This window comes from Oncorhynchus mykiss, chromosome 20, assembly GCF_013265735.2.
Source record: "Oncorhynchus mykiss isolate Arlee chromosome 20, USDA_OmykA_1.1, whole genome shotgun sequence".
Taxonomy (NCBI): Eukaryota; Metazoa; Chordata; class Actinopteri; order Salmoniformes; family Salmonidae; genus Oncorhynchus; species Oncorhynchus mykiss.
In genome coordinates this window covers 7,895,555-7,911,125 of record NC_048584.1, presented here as the reverse complement: position 1 = coordinate 7,911,125, position 15,571 = coordinate 7,895,555, and the positions used below count along the sequence as shown (strand labels likewise).

Genomic DNA, 15,571 nt, shown 5'->3' with positions numbered 1-15,571 from the left:
TTAAACAGAATGGATTATCATACACCTTCCTCTGACATTCGCTTATGGAGAAGACGGGTGGGTCGTATTCATTAGGCAAAGAACAGAAGAAAAACAGACTGAGAAAAAGGGTGGGAGGCACTACCAGGACTTGTCCAATGAGAAACGCTAATTTTGTTGTTCCGTTGAAAAACAGTTTAAAATGTTTTCTGTAGCGTGCTGTTATGAACACAACCTGGGTGAAGCGCAGAGGAAGGAGAAGAGTGTCACGCCCTGACCATAGAGACCCCTTGGATTCTCTATAGTGGTTTAGGTCAGGGTATGACTAGGGGGGTGTTCTAGAATGTGTATTTCTATGTTGCTGGTTTTGTATGGTTCCCAATTAGAGGCAGCTGGTAATCGTTGCCTCTAATTGGGGATCATATTTAGGAAGCCCTTTTCCCCCACCTGCTTTGTGGGATATTGTTTGTGTGTGCAAGTTGCACCACTTATGTGGCGTTGCTTGGGGTTTTTTTTTTTTTTGGTGTAGAAGTTTCACCCGAATAAAATATGTGGAACCTTGGTCCGACCTTTTTCACAAGCGTGACAGAGGGTACTGGAGCGGGTAGGAGAGTGCCCTTCAGAACCATTTGATTGTTTTCTGCCCGGTCTTATCCAAGGTCTTCTTCCTTTCATCCTTTCCAAGCATAGCTTGATTTATTATTCAATACGCCTGCTAACGCCCAGCTATTGCTCCGTTCTGCCACTTTACAATTTCAAAGTTCTCTCTCTCACTGACTTATTGAGAATGTTTCCTTTCATAGCTAGCTGCCGGGGGGAGGGCAGAGAAACTGGCTGTGCTGTGCTATACTACCAGTCTGATGATGAAACCCTATCAGCATCATCTACTGCACATAATGTTATGATATGGGTTAAGGTAAGTGTTAGGACATAGACAAACACACTATCTGGGATACACTTTCATACTCCATCCCCCAGGGGGCAGCAGCAACCTTGTCCAAATGCTGAGTCTGGTTGATAAGCACATCAGGTGCTACCAATTAAGGTTAGTGTCCCAGTTTGCAGTGATGCTACTGGGGGTTTGTTGGTTTTAAGAGTTTTTTTTTCCACCTAGGTGAGATTGCTGTCTCCCTGGAAGCATGTATCCATCAGGTCCTCAAATGCTGATTTGTCAGATAAATGCATACATTCATTTAGGTTACAGGTCATGTAACTAGGCCTAGGACACCTAGACAAATTGAGTACAACAATATCCGTAGGCTAGTTATGAGTTTTGCAACAATACACATTACAATGATGACAAAATGCGAATGGGTACTGTGCTAACTCAATGCAATCATTGCTTATTAGTACTGTATACAGTGAGTTCCAAAAGTATTGTGCCCAATAGAAATGAATGGTAAATAATGTATTGTGTAATTTAGGAGTCACTTTTAAGGAAGAGTAAAATGTTTCTAAACACATCTACATTCATGTGTATGATTATGGATAGTCCTGAATGAATCGTGAATAATGAGTGGGAATTACAGACACACAAATATCATACCCCCAAGACATGCTAACCTCTCACAATTACAAGAAAAGGGGAGGTTAGCATTTTGGATGGGGGTATGATATTTTTGCGTCTAACCTTCTCGCTCATCCTTATTCACGATTCATTCAGGACTATCTGCAACAGAAGTGTTTAATAGTAACATATGATATTCTTCTTTACAGTAGAGACTAAATAAAAAGGGTCACTGTGCCAATACCTTTGGAGTGCACTGTATGATTAGCCCAGGGACATGCTTACCTGCACAGCGACCACAGACAGCACCTCCACAGAGATCCTGTTAAATTCATCAAAGCAGCCCCACGCTCCTGTCTGGGCCAGGCCTTTATAGATGTTGCCACACGACTGCAGGAAGGGTCAGAGAGAGAGAAGAGAGAGGGAGATGTGTTCTATACAGAGTAAAATTGAAAGTAAGAATGACAACAGATGTTTGAGATTTACCACAAAAGCAAGGGCCTAAACTTTCTTGCCTAAACGGGTGACATTTTGTTGCCGTCTGTCTACCCCAATATGAAAAAGGTTAAATGCCAACTCACACCATCAGCTTTCTCCACAGACACAGAAACAGCCTCCTGAGATTCACTAGACAGGAGAGAGGTAGGATCCAAGTCTCTCCTCTCTATTATAGGGCAGAGCCCTGATACTAACCAAGCCTGACTGTGTGTGCCGCTTGGTTGTATGACTTTACACCATCGCTGCATCTCCTGGTGCATATTAGCGCTTCTCTCTGACACAGTGTGTTGTGTGTGTGTAGAGCGGGAAGGGCAATAATAATTCTCCTGTCTAGGCAGGCAGCAACAAGCTGTATGAAGAGATTGTGCCTGCGTCTCTATTGACCACTCTTATTGCAGTTGTGTGTGTGTGTGTGTTGAAGCAGGAACACTGAGAAGGGCGTCTGACACCACTTAACAGCAAAATAAATGCATCCATCAGGTTGAACTGTTATGTTCTTCCTTCAAGGACAGGGGGAGAGAGCGAGAGAGAGGAGAAGACCGACAGGGAGCTCTCTTTACCCTCCTCTCCCCTCCATCTCTGTGTCAGATATCCACACCGAGTAGAGTTGGAGAAGCAGGACTTAGATCAGGGTAACTGGCGGCCCGCCCCCCCTTTTGAAGGCCCTCGGATGAACCCCCCCCCCCCCCCCCCCCCCCCCAAAAAAAAAAAAAAAAACTCAGTCTGGGTCTCAACTTACTGTTGCGAGTTAGAATAGTAGACTACACAAGGTGCAATTTCGAAATTTGGTTGTGCATCAGATGTTTTACTCTTGTTATGTTAGTCACTGATAGTCAGTCAATTCGACCGTGTCAGTTGACTTTTTTTAGATTGCTAAATTAGTTCAGTGGCCAGCTATCCAAACTTGTTATCATGGTCGAATTATCCGGGTGGCACCCATTGATTTTGTAATTCAGTCTCACTCAGATATACACTGCTCAAAAAAATAAAGGGAACACTTAAACAACACAATGTAACTCCATGTCAATCACACTTCTGTGAAATCAAACTGTCCACTTAGGAAGCAACACTGATTGACAATACATTTCACATGCTGTTGTGCAAATGGAATAGACAACAGGTTGAAATTATAGGCAATTAGCAAGACACCCCCAATAAAGGAGTGGTTCTGCAGGTGGTAACCACAGACCACTTCTCAGTTCCTATGCTTCCTGGCTGATGTTTTGGTCACTTTTGAATGCTGTGGGTGCTTTCACTCTAGTGGTAGCATGAGACGTAGTCTACAACCCACACAAGTGGCTCAGGTAGTGCAGCTCATCCAGGATGGCACATCAATGCGAGCTGTAGCAAGAAGGTTTGCTGTGTCTGTCAGCGTAGTGTCCAGAGCATGGAGGCACTACCAGAAGACAGGTCAGTACATCAGGAGATGTGGAGGAGGCCGTAGGAGGGCAACAACCCAGCAGCAGGACCGCTACCTCCGCCTTTGTGCAAGGAGGAGCACTCCCAGGGCCCTGCAAAATGACCTCCAGCAGGCCACAAATGTGCATGTGTCTGCTCAAACAGTCAGAAACAGACTCCATGAGGGTGGTATGAGGGCCCGACGTCCACAGGTGGGGGTTGTGCTTACAGGACATTTGGCATTTGCCGGAGAACACCAAGATTGGCAAATTCGCCACTGGCGCCCTGTGCTCTTCACAAATGAAAGCAGGTTCACACTGAGCACGTGACAGAGTCTGGAGACGCCGTGGAGAACATTCTGCTGCCTGCAACATCCTCCAGCATGACCGGTTTGGCGGTGGGTCAGTCATGGTGCGGGGTGGCATTTCTTTGGGGGGCCGCACAGCCCTCCATGTGCTCGCCAGAGGTAGCCTGACTGCTATTAGGTACTGAGATGAGATCCTCAGACTCCTTGTGAGACCATATGCTGGTGCGGTTGGCCCTGGGTTCCTCCTAATGCAAGACAATGCTAGACCTCATGTGGCTGGAGTGTGTCAGCCGTTCCTGCAAGAGGAAGGCATTGATGCTATGGACTGGCCCGCCCGTTCCCCAGACCTGAATCCAATTGAGCACATCTGGGACATCATGTCTCGCTCCATCCACCAATGCCACGTTGCACCACAGACTGTCCAGGAGTTGGCGGATGCTTTAGTCCAGGTCTGGGAGGAGATCCCTCAGGAGACCATCTGCCACCTCATCAGGAGCATGCCCAGGCGTTGTAGGGAGGTCATACAGGCACGTGGAGGCCACACACACTACTGAGCCTCATTTTGACTTGTTTTAAGGACATTACATCAAAGTTGGATCAGCCTGTAGTGTGGTTTTCCACTTTCATTTTGAGTGTGACTCCAAATCCAGACCTCCATGGGTTGATAAATTTGATTTCCATTGATAATTTTTGTGTGATTTTGTTGTCAGCACATTCAACTATGTAAAGAAAAAAGTATTTAATAAGAATATTTCATTCATTCAGATCTAGGATGTGTTATTTTTGTGTTCCCTTTATTTTTTTGAGCAGTGTATTAAAAGCGGCAAACATTTCTCTCCACCCTATGGCAAGATGCGTAGAATTGCAGGAAACTAGCTGTAAGACAGCCAGTTTTCCTCACCGCCTCATGGGAAAATGTGTGTAGAATTGCAGCAAACTTACTTTAAATGGCAACATTTGCTCTACACTCCGTGGCAAAATGTGTAGAATTGCACGAAATGAATTCTAAAAAAGTGTTTTAAATGTTCTCTGCTGTCAAGAGTGGGGCCACTAAGATGTTTTGCCCACAACGTGGGAGGTATGATGTGGGTACGCAGACTCGTGAGCAACTGCGGGCCCTCATGATGAGTTGTTTTGTTGTGTCCCCCACCCCCTTCAAAAGTTGCCCAACCCTGACTTAGATGATTCATAGCCTGTCTGCAGAAGGAGTGGGAGCCCACCTTGTAGTCCATCTGCTCGGAGCAGTTGAATACATAGACCATGATGCCAAGGGCTCGGCCCAGATCCTTGGTGGTCTCTGTCTTGCCAGTGCCTGCTGGGCCTGCTGGAGCACCACTCATAGTCAGGTGGAGGGACTGGGTAAGAGTGATGTAGCACCTGGGAAACACACACACATTCTTAGTAATAACAACTTCACTTCATAGGCTGATTAACTCAAGTCAAATAACAGGCAGGCATTGAAATGCAACAACAATCTGCATGTTTCAATAGCACACTAAGGTGTTGAGGAGGACTGATGGAGACGATCAAATCTGAAATTGATCATCAATATAAATGCGTTGTTTGGCCTCTGAAATCAATGTGGTAATCGTTTCAGCAAGCAGAGGGTAAATAGACAATATATTGTGAGAGAGAGAGAGAGAGAGAGTGTGTGTTAAAAGAGATATGCAAAGCTACCGGAAGAAAAACGATCCAATTTGTGTCATCCAGAGACTGTTGCCAACGTTTTTAATAGTCATTTTGGAAATATGGCCATATATCTCACAATCAACTGTCTGGGTGGCTACAAACCTGCTTGTTCTGAATGCCTAAACACAGTTCTCAGGAGGGGCTGAAACACTTTAACTGAGAAGTATTGTGTATGTATGATTACATCATTGTTTTTCTACCAGGGGGATGCCATCACAATCCTTAAAAACACAGCTTCCAGAATGATGTGATTGAAATCCAAACACATCTGAAACCTGAAATCAAACTGTTTAAGTTGGCCAGTAGCCATCTGTGAATGAATGACAACTTTATATCAAACTTTCCCTGACTACAGTATGGCTGAATGACAGAGGGTCAGTGGTCAAAAGTTTGACAGGCAGAGATAACGAGATAGAGCACAGTCTCTGGCCATATGCTGCCTCTACGAGCACATGGCCGCTGATCAGTGATCCAGCCTTCAAACACCATTGTCTTTGTGGTGCTTTGTTCTGGCTTCAAAGGGAATAGGCTAATGGTCAGTTCCACAGCCACAGCACAGTTTGCCAGAGGACTACAGAAACAGGTCATAAATCCACTTTTTATATTCAGACTTTATCTGTGATAATTTCCCACAATAATGTAGGAACCCGGTTCAAGCTGCAATTGCTTGTATGAAAGGTGCTAAACAACAAAACATGTTCCTTATGATTCGTTTTATTAATCCAAGAGAGTACGTTGCAGATAGAAATGGCATGAATAGAACTGACATGATTCCTTAGAATCAGAGAGGCGTGTTCGTTCTGCATAATACATTTCTATCGGAATGTTGGCCAACCCGCTTGTTCCTACATATGAGAAGCTAACCACAATAACAATCCCAGGCTCCCGTCCCCGCAGGAGGCCTTTTGCCTTTTGGTAGGCCATCATGGTAAATAAGAATTTGTTCTTAACTGACTTGCCTAAAAAAAACAATTAGCCACAATAGTGAATTTGCAGTTCACCTTCAAAATAAAAGTTTCTCATTGAAAGTGATGCTAATGGATAAAAACAGTGGAATCGTGCCATATTTGGACTAGATAATGCTAAACAAGTTTGGCATCCCACTGTAGGTGTATTAGACTGCATAACTGCACTGAGAGCATACTTCTTTACACTAGGCAGGGTAGCCTAGTGGTTAGAGCGGTGGACTAGTTAGCAAAAGGTTGCAAGTTCAAATCCCTGAGCTGACAGTGAGTGCCCCCCCACTCTTCCTAGGCCGTCATTGAAAATAAGAACTTGTTCTTAACTGACTTGCCTAGTTAAATAAAGATAAAATAAGCATGCATAAAAAGTATATACAGAAATTATGAACCCAAAAATCTATTAGAAAATAATGATTTTTATTGTTAGTCGTGACTCTAAACCTATAATGTTAGCCAGCTAACTAGCTAGCTAGAGTGGCTAGCTAGCTAATCTCTTACATGTACAGTACCAGTCAAAAGTTTGGACACAACTGTACTCATTCAAGAGTTTTTATTTTGACTATTTTCTACATTGTAGAATAATAGTGAAGACATCAAAACTATGAAATAACACGTATGGAATCATGTAGTAACCAAAAAAGTGTTAAACAAAATCAAAACATATTTTAGATTTTAGATTCATCAAAGTAGCCACCCTGCCCACAGCCAACCTGACCCACAACCGCCCCCGCCCCATTCCATGTGCCGAGTTGAGGGCTAATTTCACCACATGTGCAAAGCAGTCAAAGTTTAAGCACTGCCTTCGCCCAATCCTGATACATCCAATAAATCAGTGACGAAAATCCAAACACCAGAACTCCTGCTGCTCGTTATCCTACCAATTCCATCACGCCCTGACAGATTATTTGGTTTTCGCTCAGAATCTGTTCACGAGAGATTAGGCTCGCCCTAACTTGTCTATCAAAAAAGTAAACAACCATAGTGGTACTTACCTGTGAGTGAGATGAAAACCAATCAGAATGTGATACCCTGTGCCAACATTGTTTTTATTGGTCAGTGTACCTGTCAGTCAGAGGGGTTATGACAAGTCGTGGTGTGTTGCCCAGGTACTCGTATGAATAGAGGAACTGGGCGTCACAGATGTTGGCGAAGCAGTGTCTCTCCTTCTCATCCCAGCGATGACGTAGCTGAGACAACCATAGGAACGCCTGAGAGTTCTCCACCTGGCGATGGGGGAATGGAGAGAGAGAGAGAGAGAGAGAGAGAGAAAGGGGGGGGGGGAATTGGAAGAAGACAAAAAACAGGGATGAGTAAAAAAAACAAACATCCAAAACACTTTGTCTTCGTTAAAGTTGCAAAACTTTTAAAAATCCTTTATCATTATGTTAATTTCATAATTGAGAAAAGGTTGAAAACAAACTGAAACTGATACCTTCTGAGCGATGATCTTAGCGACCACGTCCCTCGCATGGACGTCTATGGTGCAGATGGTCATGACCTTCTGGCGGTCGCCCGGCGACAGCTGTCCAATCAGCATGGAGATTAGTGTGTTGAGCTGGGCGACCTGCTTCCTGTTATATTCCTTCATGGCGTTCTCATATCCCTCCTCCAGACGGGAGAAGGCCATGCCCACGTCTGACGTCCACCAGATCTGAGTACACGTCAGGGCCACCTGGAGGGCGATATACACATTAGAAGTTAGAGGTCAAAGGTCAGAGGAAGACAGAGGTTCGAGTTACAGAGCTGAGTGCACTACACAGATCGATAAAAAGACACAGGTCATGGCAGGAGCGGTCAACCCTCCTCCTGGAGAGCTATTTGGTGTGCAGGCTTTTGTGACAGCCCTGCTCTAACACACCTTCTAATTCTAATGTACCTGAGCGGGGTAGTCAAACAGCCACTGCTCTCTGGGTTTGTCCTCATAGGCCATCACTGCCTCTGTCATCTCATGACGCACTGTTGACCGCATGGTTTCCAGAACCCGATTCAACCACATCTCCACCTGAAGACAACCACACAGATAATGATGACATACTACACAGTGCAACCACACACATAATGATGACATACTACACAGCCATACTATGAATGTGTTTGTCATTTTAGATCCGAGGGGCATCAGACAACATGAATAAACACAACTGGCTTTTCATTCAAACGAAGGTGTCTAATAGGGAACTAACACATGTGACTTACAGGCCTTGAGATTTCACAGATTGGACAGAGAACATCTGACAAATGCTATAACATCTTTCAATCCCTGTCCCCCATCATAGTGTTACCTGTCCGGTGCAGTCGCAGGGCTGATTAAAGGGGACATACTCCTCCTCCCTACTGAACATGCCCAGACCTGTCTTAGTAGGGTTCCCCTCCGTGTCAGTCTCAAACTGCATCTTAGCTGTGTTGTCAAACAGCTTGGATAGATGTCTCTGGACCTAGGGACAGAGCGGGAAGAGTAGGGACTAATGTCAGGAAAAGTCAGGACCACGCGTTATTGACAGGTTTCAACAAAAGTCGTTGTTCAACTATCCTTCAATATTGAAGAGAATAATTTAGCACTTTTTATTCCCAGGATGAGGTGTAAAGACTCTGGCAAACTATGACCAACACTGCTCCCTTGTGGAGACTCAGAGTCCTACAGGTATGAGCAAAAAAACTTGTCTCAGAGTAAGAGTACTGATCTAGGATCAGGTCTCAATCTGTCAATATAATTGTATTCAATATGATCTAAAAGGCTAAACTGATCCTAAATAAACACGCCTAATCTGAGAGGCTTTGTGGATACAACTAATGGGTATAGGTTCCTACCTGGAGTGGGTTGGTTCCATTGGACAGTATGTCCAGCATGTCAGCAGAGGAGATGAAGTAGAATCTGGGGAAGGCCAGACGCTTGGTGTCCAGATACTCAGCCAAGGCCTTCTCACACAGAGACAGTCTACACAAGGTTACACACACCCATTATCAGTGAATTGTGTGAATATGTGCAAGTGTATAAATACATCCATGGGTCAGTTCTTACATTTGTATGTGTTGCCTTTTTCTATCGATAACACAAACATTCTCTTTCCTCTAACACAAATTTCAGTGCACCGTGAGACAGAAAATCCCATCACACCACCACAGACTCCCTCTCCTTCCCCCACCTGCTCTGAATGTCCTCCAGTTTGCTGAACAGGCCTGCTTTATTGGTGGCCTCCACCACGTTGGGCGTTTTATGGGCTGCGTTCGCCAGCTCTTTGAAATCGGCATCAATCCCTTCAAAGCGTTTGGAGTCCTGGGGAGAGTTGCATTGTGGGAGCCCGGCCAGGGGATAGGAGTTCCCAGAGGACAATCACACAGAGAGATATTAACTACAAACATCTGGCTTTAAGACTCCCACTGGAACCAGAGGAACAGCATCGTCATCAAGGTAATTAAGGAAATGTATAATTCTGATTTATAAAAGTAGGCTGGTGTTTAGACAACTAACGATTTATTAATTAACATGCATGAAAGTGGTACAGGCAGAGCCCTTATGAAGGATAAAAAACAAACTTGTGAAATGGGAGTGCATGTGTGCATGCGAGTGTGTGTGTGTCTTTGAGCATGTGTGCATGTGTGTGTGTGTGTGTGTGTGTGTGTCTGACCTCGGGCAGCTGTGAGCGGATGTCCTCAGAGCCTATGAAGATGCTCTCCAGATGGGTCCAGGTACGCTGCACCTCGAACCAGATGGATATCACTCCGTCCGCCACTGATAACTTCCGTTGCCACAGTGACACCTCCTCCAGGAAGTGGGCGATGTACTTGGAGGACATGAGGTTCTGCAGCTGGACCTGATTGTCCTCCAGGGTTTCAATCAGGTCCTCGTCCGAGCGCAGCAAGGGCACCTGGGTACGGTGGTGAGGCTCGTACTGGAACTGCATACCTGGAGTCAGTCAATCAACCAAACCAATAAGTCAGTCAATCAACCAAACCAATCAGTCAGTCAATCAACCCGAACCAATCAGTCAGTCAGTCAATCAACCAAACCAATCAGTCAGTCAATCAACCCGAACCAATCAGTCAGTCAGTCAATCAACCAAACCAATCAGTCAGTCAATCAACCGAACCAATCAGTCAGTCAATTAACCAAACCAATCAGTCAGTCAATCAACCCGAACCAATCAGTCAGTCAATCAACCCCAAACAATCAGTCAGTCAATCAACCAAACCAATCAGTCAGTCAATCAACCAAACCAATCAGTCAGTCAATCAACCAAACCAATCAGTCAGTCAATCAACCCGAACCAATCAGTCAGTCAGTCAATCAACCAAACCAATAAGTCAGTCAATCAACCCGAACCAATCAGTCAGTCAGTCAATCAACCAAACCAATCAGTCAGTCAATCAACCGAACCAATCAGTCAGTCAATCAACCAAACCAATCAGTCAGTCAATCAACCCGAACCAATCAGTCAGTCAATCAACCCCAAACAATCAGTCAGTCAATCAACCAAACCAATCAGTCAGTCAATCAACCAAACCAATCAGTCAGTCAATCAACCAAACCAATCAGTCAGTCAATCAATCAACCAAACCAATCAGTCAGTCCAATCAACCAAACCAATCAGTCAGTCAATCAACCAAACCAATCAGTCAATCAACCAAACCAATCAGTCAGTCAGTCAGTCAACCAAACCAATCACAGATTAAATATGAAAAGTACAGACATCTGATAAAAGTCCTAATTGAGTTCAGTTTAAGGGTATTCTGTACTGTACCGGTCCATGTAGAGTTGAGTTCAGAGAGCACCTTCTCCATGCCCATCTCTTTGACAGCCTTGTCCACGATGCCCCTCACCTCCTCCTCAAAGTTGTGCAGGTTGAGCTGCAGCAGGTCCGCCAGTGTTGTCTCCTGGTCCATGGTGAAGCGCACCCCGGTGGCAGCCATTAGCTGGTGCCAGTGTCTGGCCCGTATGGCAGGGTTCTGGAGCTCTGCTACGGCCCTGAGGGAGGTCAGGAGGTTCTTTACCCTGCTGTCCAGACCTGAGAACGCCTCCCACGATCGCACCTAGGGGGAAGAAGGGTTTTTATGATACAATTCAGCATTAACCACCAAAAAGGGAGAGGCAAGGTGTGAGAAATGTATTTGGAAATGTACATGTTCTTTTACAATGGGTTTTTCCTTTTTGATTGTGGCCAATGTAATATCTCACTCTCTCTCCCTCTCACCTCTTCTCCCCTCTGCACCTCCTCCACCTCCTCATCTCTCCCTCTCACCTCTTTATCCAATGCTCGGATGTCTTTATTGAAGCGTTTACACTCCAGTTCCATGTCCTCAACGTTGATGTCTCTCCATGGTGTGGTCCTCCAGGCAACCATAGTACTGTCTACTACAGCTATCATGTCCCACAGCTCCTTCAGCAGCCCCACCTCACGCCTGGGGAACCACAGGATATAACAATAAGTCAGTCAGTCAGACAGTACATCAATCAAACAATTGTGTTAATATAATACTTTTCACAAAAAAACATTTGAGACCGAGTGCTTTACATTAACCCGGCCTGGATCTTCTAAGGGAAAACCGTAGAAGGACAAACTCTCTCGAAGGAAGAAACCTTGTGGGGAAAGCCTTGTCTCACCTGCACTGTCGTAGTTGTCTGTAGTCAGAGACAGTCACCTCAAACAGGCCGGCAGACTCCACCAGCCCAGCCATCACAGCCTCCTTCTCCTGGATCTGTTTGTGGGATGCATTCAGCATGGCATACGGGTTCTCACTGTCAAACCTACAATAACACACAGAGGAACCACACAGCAAGGTTACTCTCTCAGCATCTGATATGGTTTCACATTGATACTAAGTTAACCTGACATTATAAATGTATTAACTACCAGGGAGAAAATAGATTTGAAAGCCCTTTGTGTAGAGGGTCTTACTGACAAACCTACATCACACCAGCCTGAGCACCAGTCTGTCACCGTTTCAGCTGACTACTTTGTCAAATCATGTTTGAATGGGGGTTGGCTACCCAGGCCCATAGGCACATAGTCAATTATCAACCCGGACATCCATGACATTAATGAGAAAATCATGTCACTACAGAGGAACGATTATGCGCATAATTAATAAAGTAATTAGACAGCATGATGGAGCACCACTACCTGTGTGGGTAATTAGCATATGTAAAGATTCAATTATGCTTGCCTAATGTTTAAGCGTTGTGTCGTTAACTGTTCACTGCACAATTATAGACTGGTCGATGTAGAGGTGTGACAGGAGGGAACAACAATGGTGGCCCATGTTTTTACCTAGCCCTCTGGTTGGGGATGTGGAGCCATAACCACATTGCTTACACCTACAGTATCCAGCCCTTTTAGATCAAATAGGACACATGTCCTGGGGTAGGAGCTAAGGGACTGTTTAGGACTGAGGATTGAGTGAGGACACAAGGGAGAGGACAACTTTCCGTCAACGTAATTCAGCCTGTGTGTGGGAGCGCGCGTCACCTGAAGGGCCCATTCTTCCTGAAGCTCTCTCTGAAGGCATGTTGCTCCACGTCGAAGGAGGCACACTTCCTGCGTAGTCCGGCCACCTCGCTGGCCTGGAGAGGAGCCACCTGCTGTTTCACCACCACCGCCTGCTTCTTCACGTTGGTCCACTTCTCTGGAAGCTCCTAGAGGGAGGGAGAAATAGACGAGTGTAAGGCAGAGGAAGGAGGGAGAGGGGGACAATGTGTGTTAAGGAGGAAGGAGGGACAGAGACATTAGTAACTTTTCTGATAGCGCCTGGACAGAGAGAAAGGAGGAAGAGAGGGATGAGTATCGGGAGGAGGATGAGTACCACCAGAAGGAGCAAAGAGGGAGTGGGACAAAACAGAGGGATGAGTGCCAAAAGGAAGCACAGAAGGGGACAGAGGAATGAGAGGAGGAGGAAGGAGAGAGGTAGGAGATTGATCGATTGACTTTGGACAAGGGTCACCTCTAGCTGTTTGTAGACCACGTCAGGCAGCTCCTGTTCATATGTCTTGAGCAGAGTAATGGTGTGTTGGAGCGGCTCAAACATGGCGTCCGTCACACCCTGCCTCTCCTTCACGGCCAGCAGGTGACCCATGACCCCCACCAGGCCACCATAGTCGCCCTGCTCCACCCTGTGACCCAGCCCCTGCTCTGCTAGACTGATAAACTCCTCCAGGTCTAACAGGCTAGAGAGGGAGAGGGAGAGGGAGAGAGAGAGAGAATGTTTAACAGTTTAAAAACAAGAGAGACAACATGAAGTAGAAGGGTACTTTGACAGAGTGCTTTTTCTCCCCGGAATCCTCTGGTATCTGCCTAACAACCTGTGTGGGATATTGGTAGAGTTAGAGTCTGCCGACCTGTTCGTGACGTGGTCTATGAGGTGTTGTTTGAACATGAGACTCCACTTCCTGACGATGTTGAGCAGGGCACTCTTAAAGGCCCGTCCGTCGACCCTCATCCACCCCTGGAACACACACACTGGCTCCAGACCCTGCACCTCTTCATGGATACGCTCGTATCTGGGGTTACACACACACACACACACACACACACACACACAGAGTCATCATTACATACACACTTGCACACACACACTCAAAAACACACTCTATTTATCTCCCTTACCCATCCACCTGCTCTCTAAACTGCTCCAGTGTAGGTGGGTTCTCTGGGACTCCATCCTCTGCATGAGCCTCTATCTCCTGACTGGTCAGCAAGTGGCCGTACAGCAGGAACTGGCGCATAAACTCCTTCCTGTCGTCAACGTACAGGTATGCATAGCGCTCCAAAGAGTTACGGAACTCACAACACGTCGCCATGACGCCCTGCACACGTTCCATCAGCAGCTGGCGCATGTCTGCCAAATCAGCCATGTCTTCCATAACAGCCTGATAGTCGGCAGATTATAATTATTTTATAGATGACAGATTATAGATACAATACACATTCTAGATGATGGGTTAAAGGGACTCTGGGAGATTCTGGCAATTAAGCGTCAGATGAACTCGTGCATACCATTTTTATGACTCTGTGTGCATACCTGTAGACTAACAGTAATTATGCTAACGCTAGTAAGCATTGGCTTGCGAAGCTACCACTAACTTCCTTGATACTGCAGGCAGAGACATAAACATGGTAAAAAATGCCAGAATCTCACAGTATCCCTTTTAGGGTGGCAAACTTAACATATATTATATGACAAACTTGACATATAACAACTTCCCCCCCAAATTACCAGGTTTTCCAGAAATCCTGGTTCTGTCATCCTGATTCCGGGAACCTTCCAACAGGGATTTCTGGAAAACCGGGGAATTTGGGGGAAAGTTATCTGCATTCTGCAACAATGGTAGTGTTGTAGTACCTGGTAGTGTGGGACGCTGCTGTGCGCGGCCAGGCGTGCCACCAGAGAAGAGGTCCTGTAGATGTCATTGACCAGGCTCTCCACCAGGTCATAGAAGCCATCGGCAACTCCGTACTCCAGCGAAGGGTTAAACACCATGTCAGGAACCCTCAGGTCCAGCTGGGCCTCAAACAGAGGGGCCACACCACCACGCTGGTCTGAGGGAGGGAAGAAGGGGGCTGTTTCACAAAAATGTGTGAGTCTCGTACAAAGTGCTCGTCTTACACTCAAGGAGGGCTCTCCCAGCATGTTAGTCCAACCTGAGGTGGATACACAAACAAATGTACTGATCATTCAAGTGGAACGGATCCTTGCTCACCGGTGTTGTCGAGGAAGAACTTGAGGGAGCATTCGATGCCGTTGAAGAAGCCGTCTATGACCATGTCGTCTATGTACTCCACATAGGCTTTCCACTCCTCAGAACCTGGGTCTGCTCTGAACAGCTTCAGGTTACTCTGTCACAGAACGAAGAGACACTCACACTCAAAATCAAAGAGTAACATGTACACGGAACATGCACCTTTTATTTGTATAAAGAAATGAATAATGCACACCTTTTAACCCTTTACATCCGTGGGGATTGGCCTATACGGATATGGTTACATTGAAATGTTTCTGACATAAGACATATATGTAAAGCATAATCATAGTACCAATTGAAAGGGAATCGAGTGGAGTTTATGGGCATATCATTAGATCAAAGTTGAGAAAACATTTCACCAGACTCAAGACTAAATCCAAACATTACACTTGATTTTCTATGCATTTTACATTCACTGTACTTTTCACAGTATTTTCACAGATAACAACATCTGAAAAGACTCTGGATACATTCAGTAACACGATGAGAATATTCCT

General features: G+C 45.6%; 1 protein-coding gene across 1 annotated transcript in view; it reads right to left on the bottom strand.

Annotated features, from left to right (window-relative positions):
• Positions 1–15,571, bottom strand: part of dnah9 (dynein, axonemal, heavy chain 9) — a 119,895-nt gene that overhangs the window by 90,099 nt on the left and 14,225 nt on the right. The window contains exons 15-32 of the mRNA XM_036955698.1: positions 15,033–15,168; positions 14,675–14,871; positions 13,939–14,201; positions 13,671–13,832; positions 13,277–13,499; positions 12,805–12,971; positions 11,940–12,083; positions 11,578–11,737; positions 11,080–11,368; positions 9,967–10,244; positions 9,484–9,614; positions 9,149–9,275; positions 8,623–8,775; positions 8,217–8,342; positions 7,773–8,012; positions 7,403–7,563; positions 4,910–5,066; positions 1,772–1,876 (exon numbers count right to left, since the gene is read on the bottom strand). Of these exons, the coding sequence (XP_036811593.1) occupies positions 1,772–1,876; positions 4,910–5,066; positions 7,403–7,563; positions 7,773–8,012; positions 8,217–8,342; positions 8,623–8,775; positions 9,149–9,275; positions 9,484–9,614; positions 9,967–10,244; positions 11,080–11,368; positions 11,578–11,737; positions 11,940–12,083; positions 12,805–12,971; positions 13,277–13,499; positions 13,671–13,832; positions 13,939–14,201; positions 14,675–14,871; positions 15,033–15,168 (3,219 nt within the window). The remainder of the gene's footprint in view (positions 1–1,771; positions 1,877–4,909; positions 5,067–7,402; positions 7,564–7,772; positions 8,013–8,216; positions 8,343–8,622; positions 8,776–9,148; positions 9,276–9,483; positions 9,615–9,966; positions 10,245–11,079; positions 11,369–11,577; positions 11,738–11,939; positions 12,084–12,804; positions 12,972–13,276; positions 13,500–13,670; positions 13,833–13,938; positions 14,202–14,674; positions 14,872–15,032; positions 15,169–15,571) is intronic.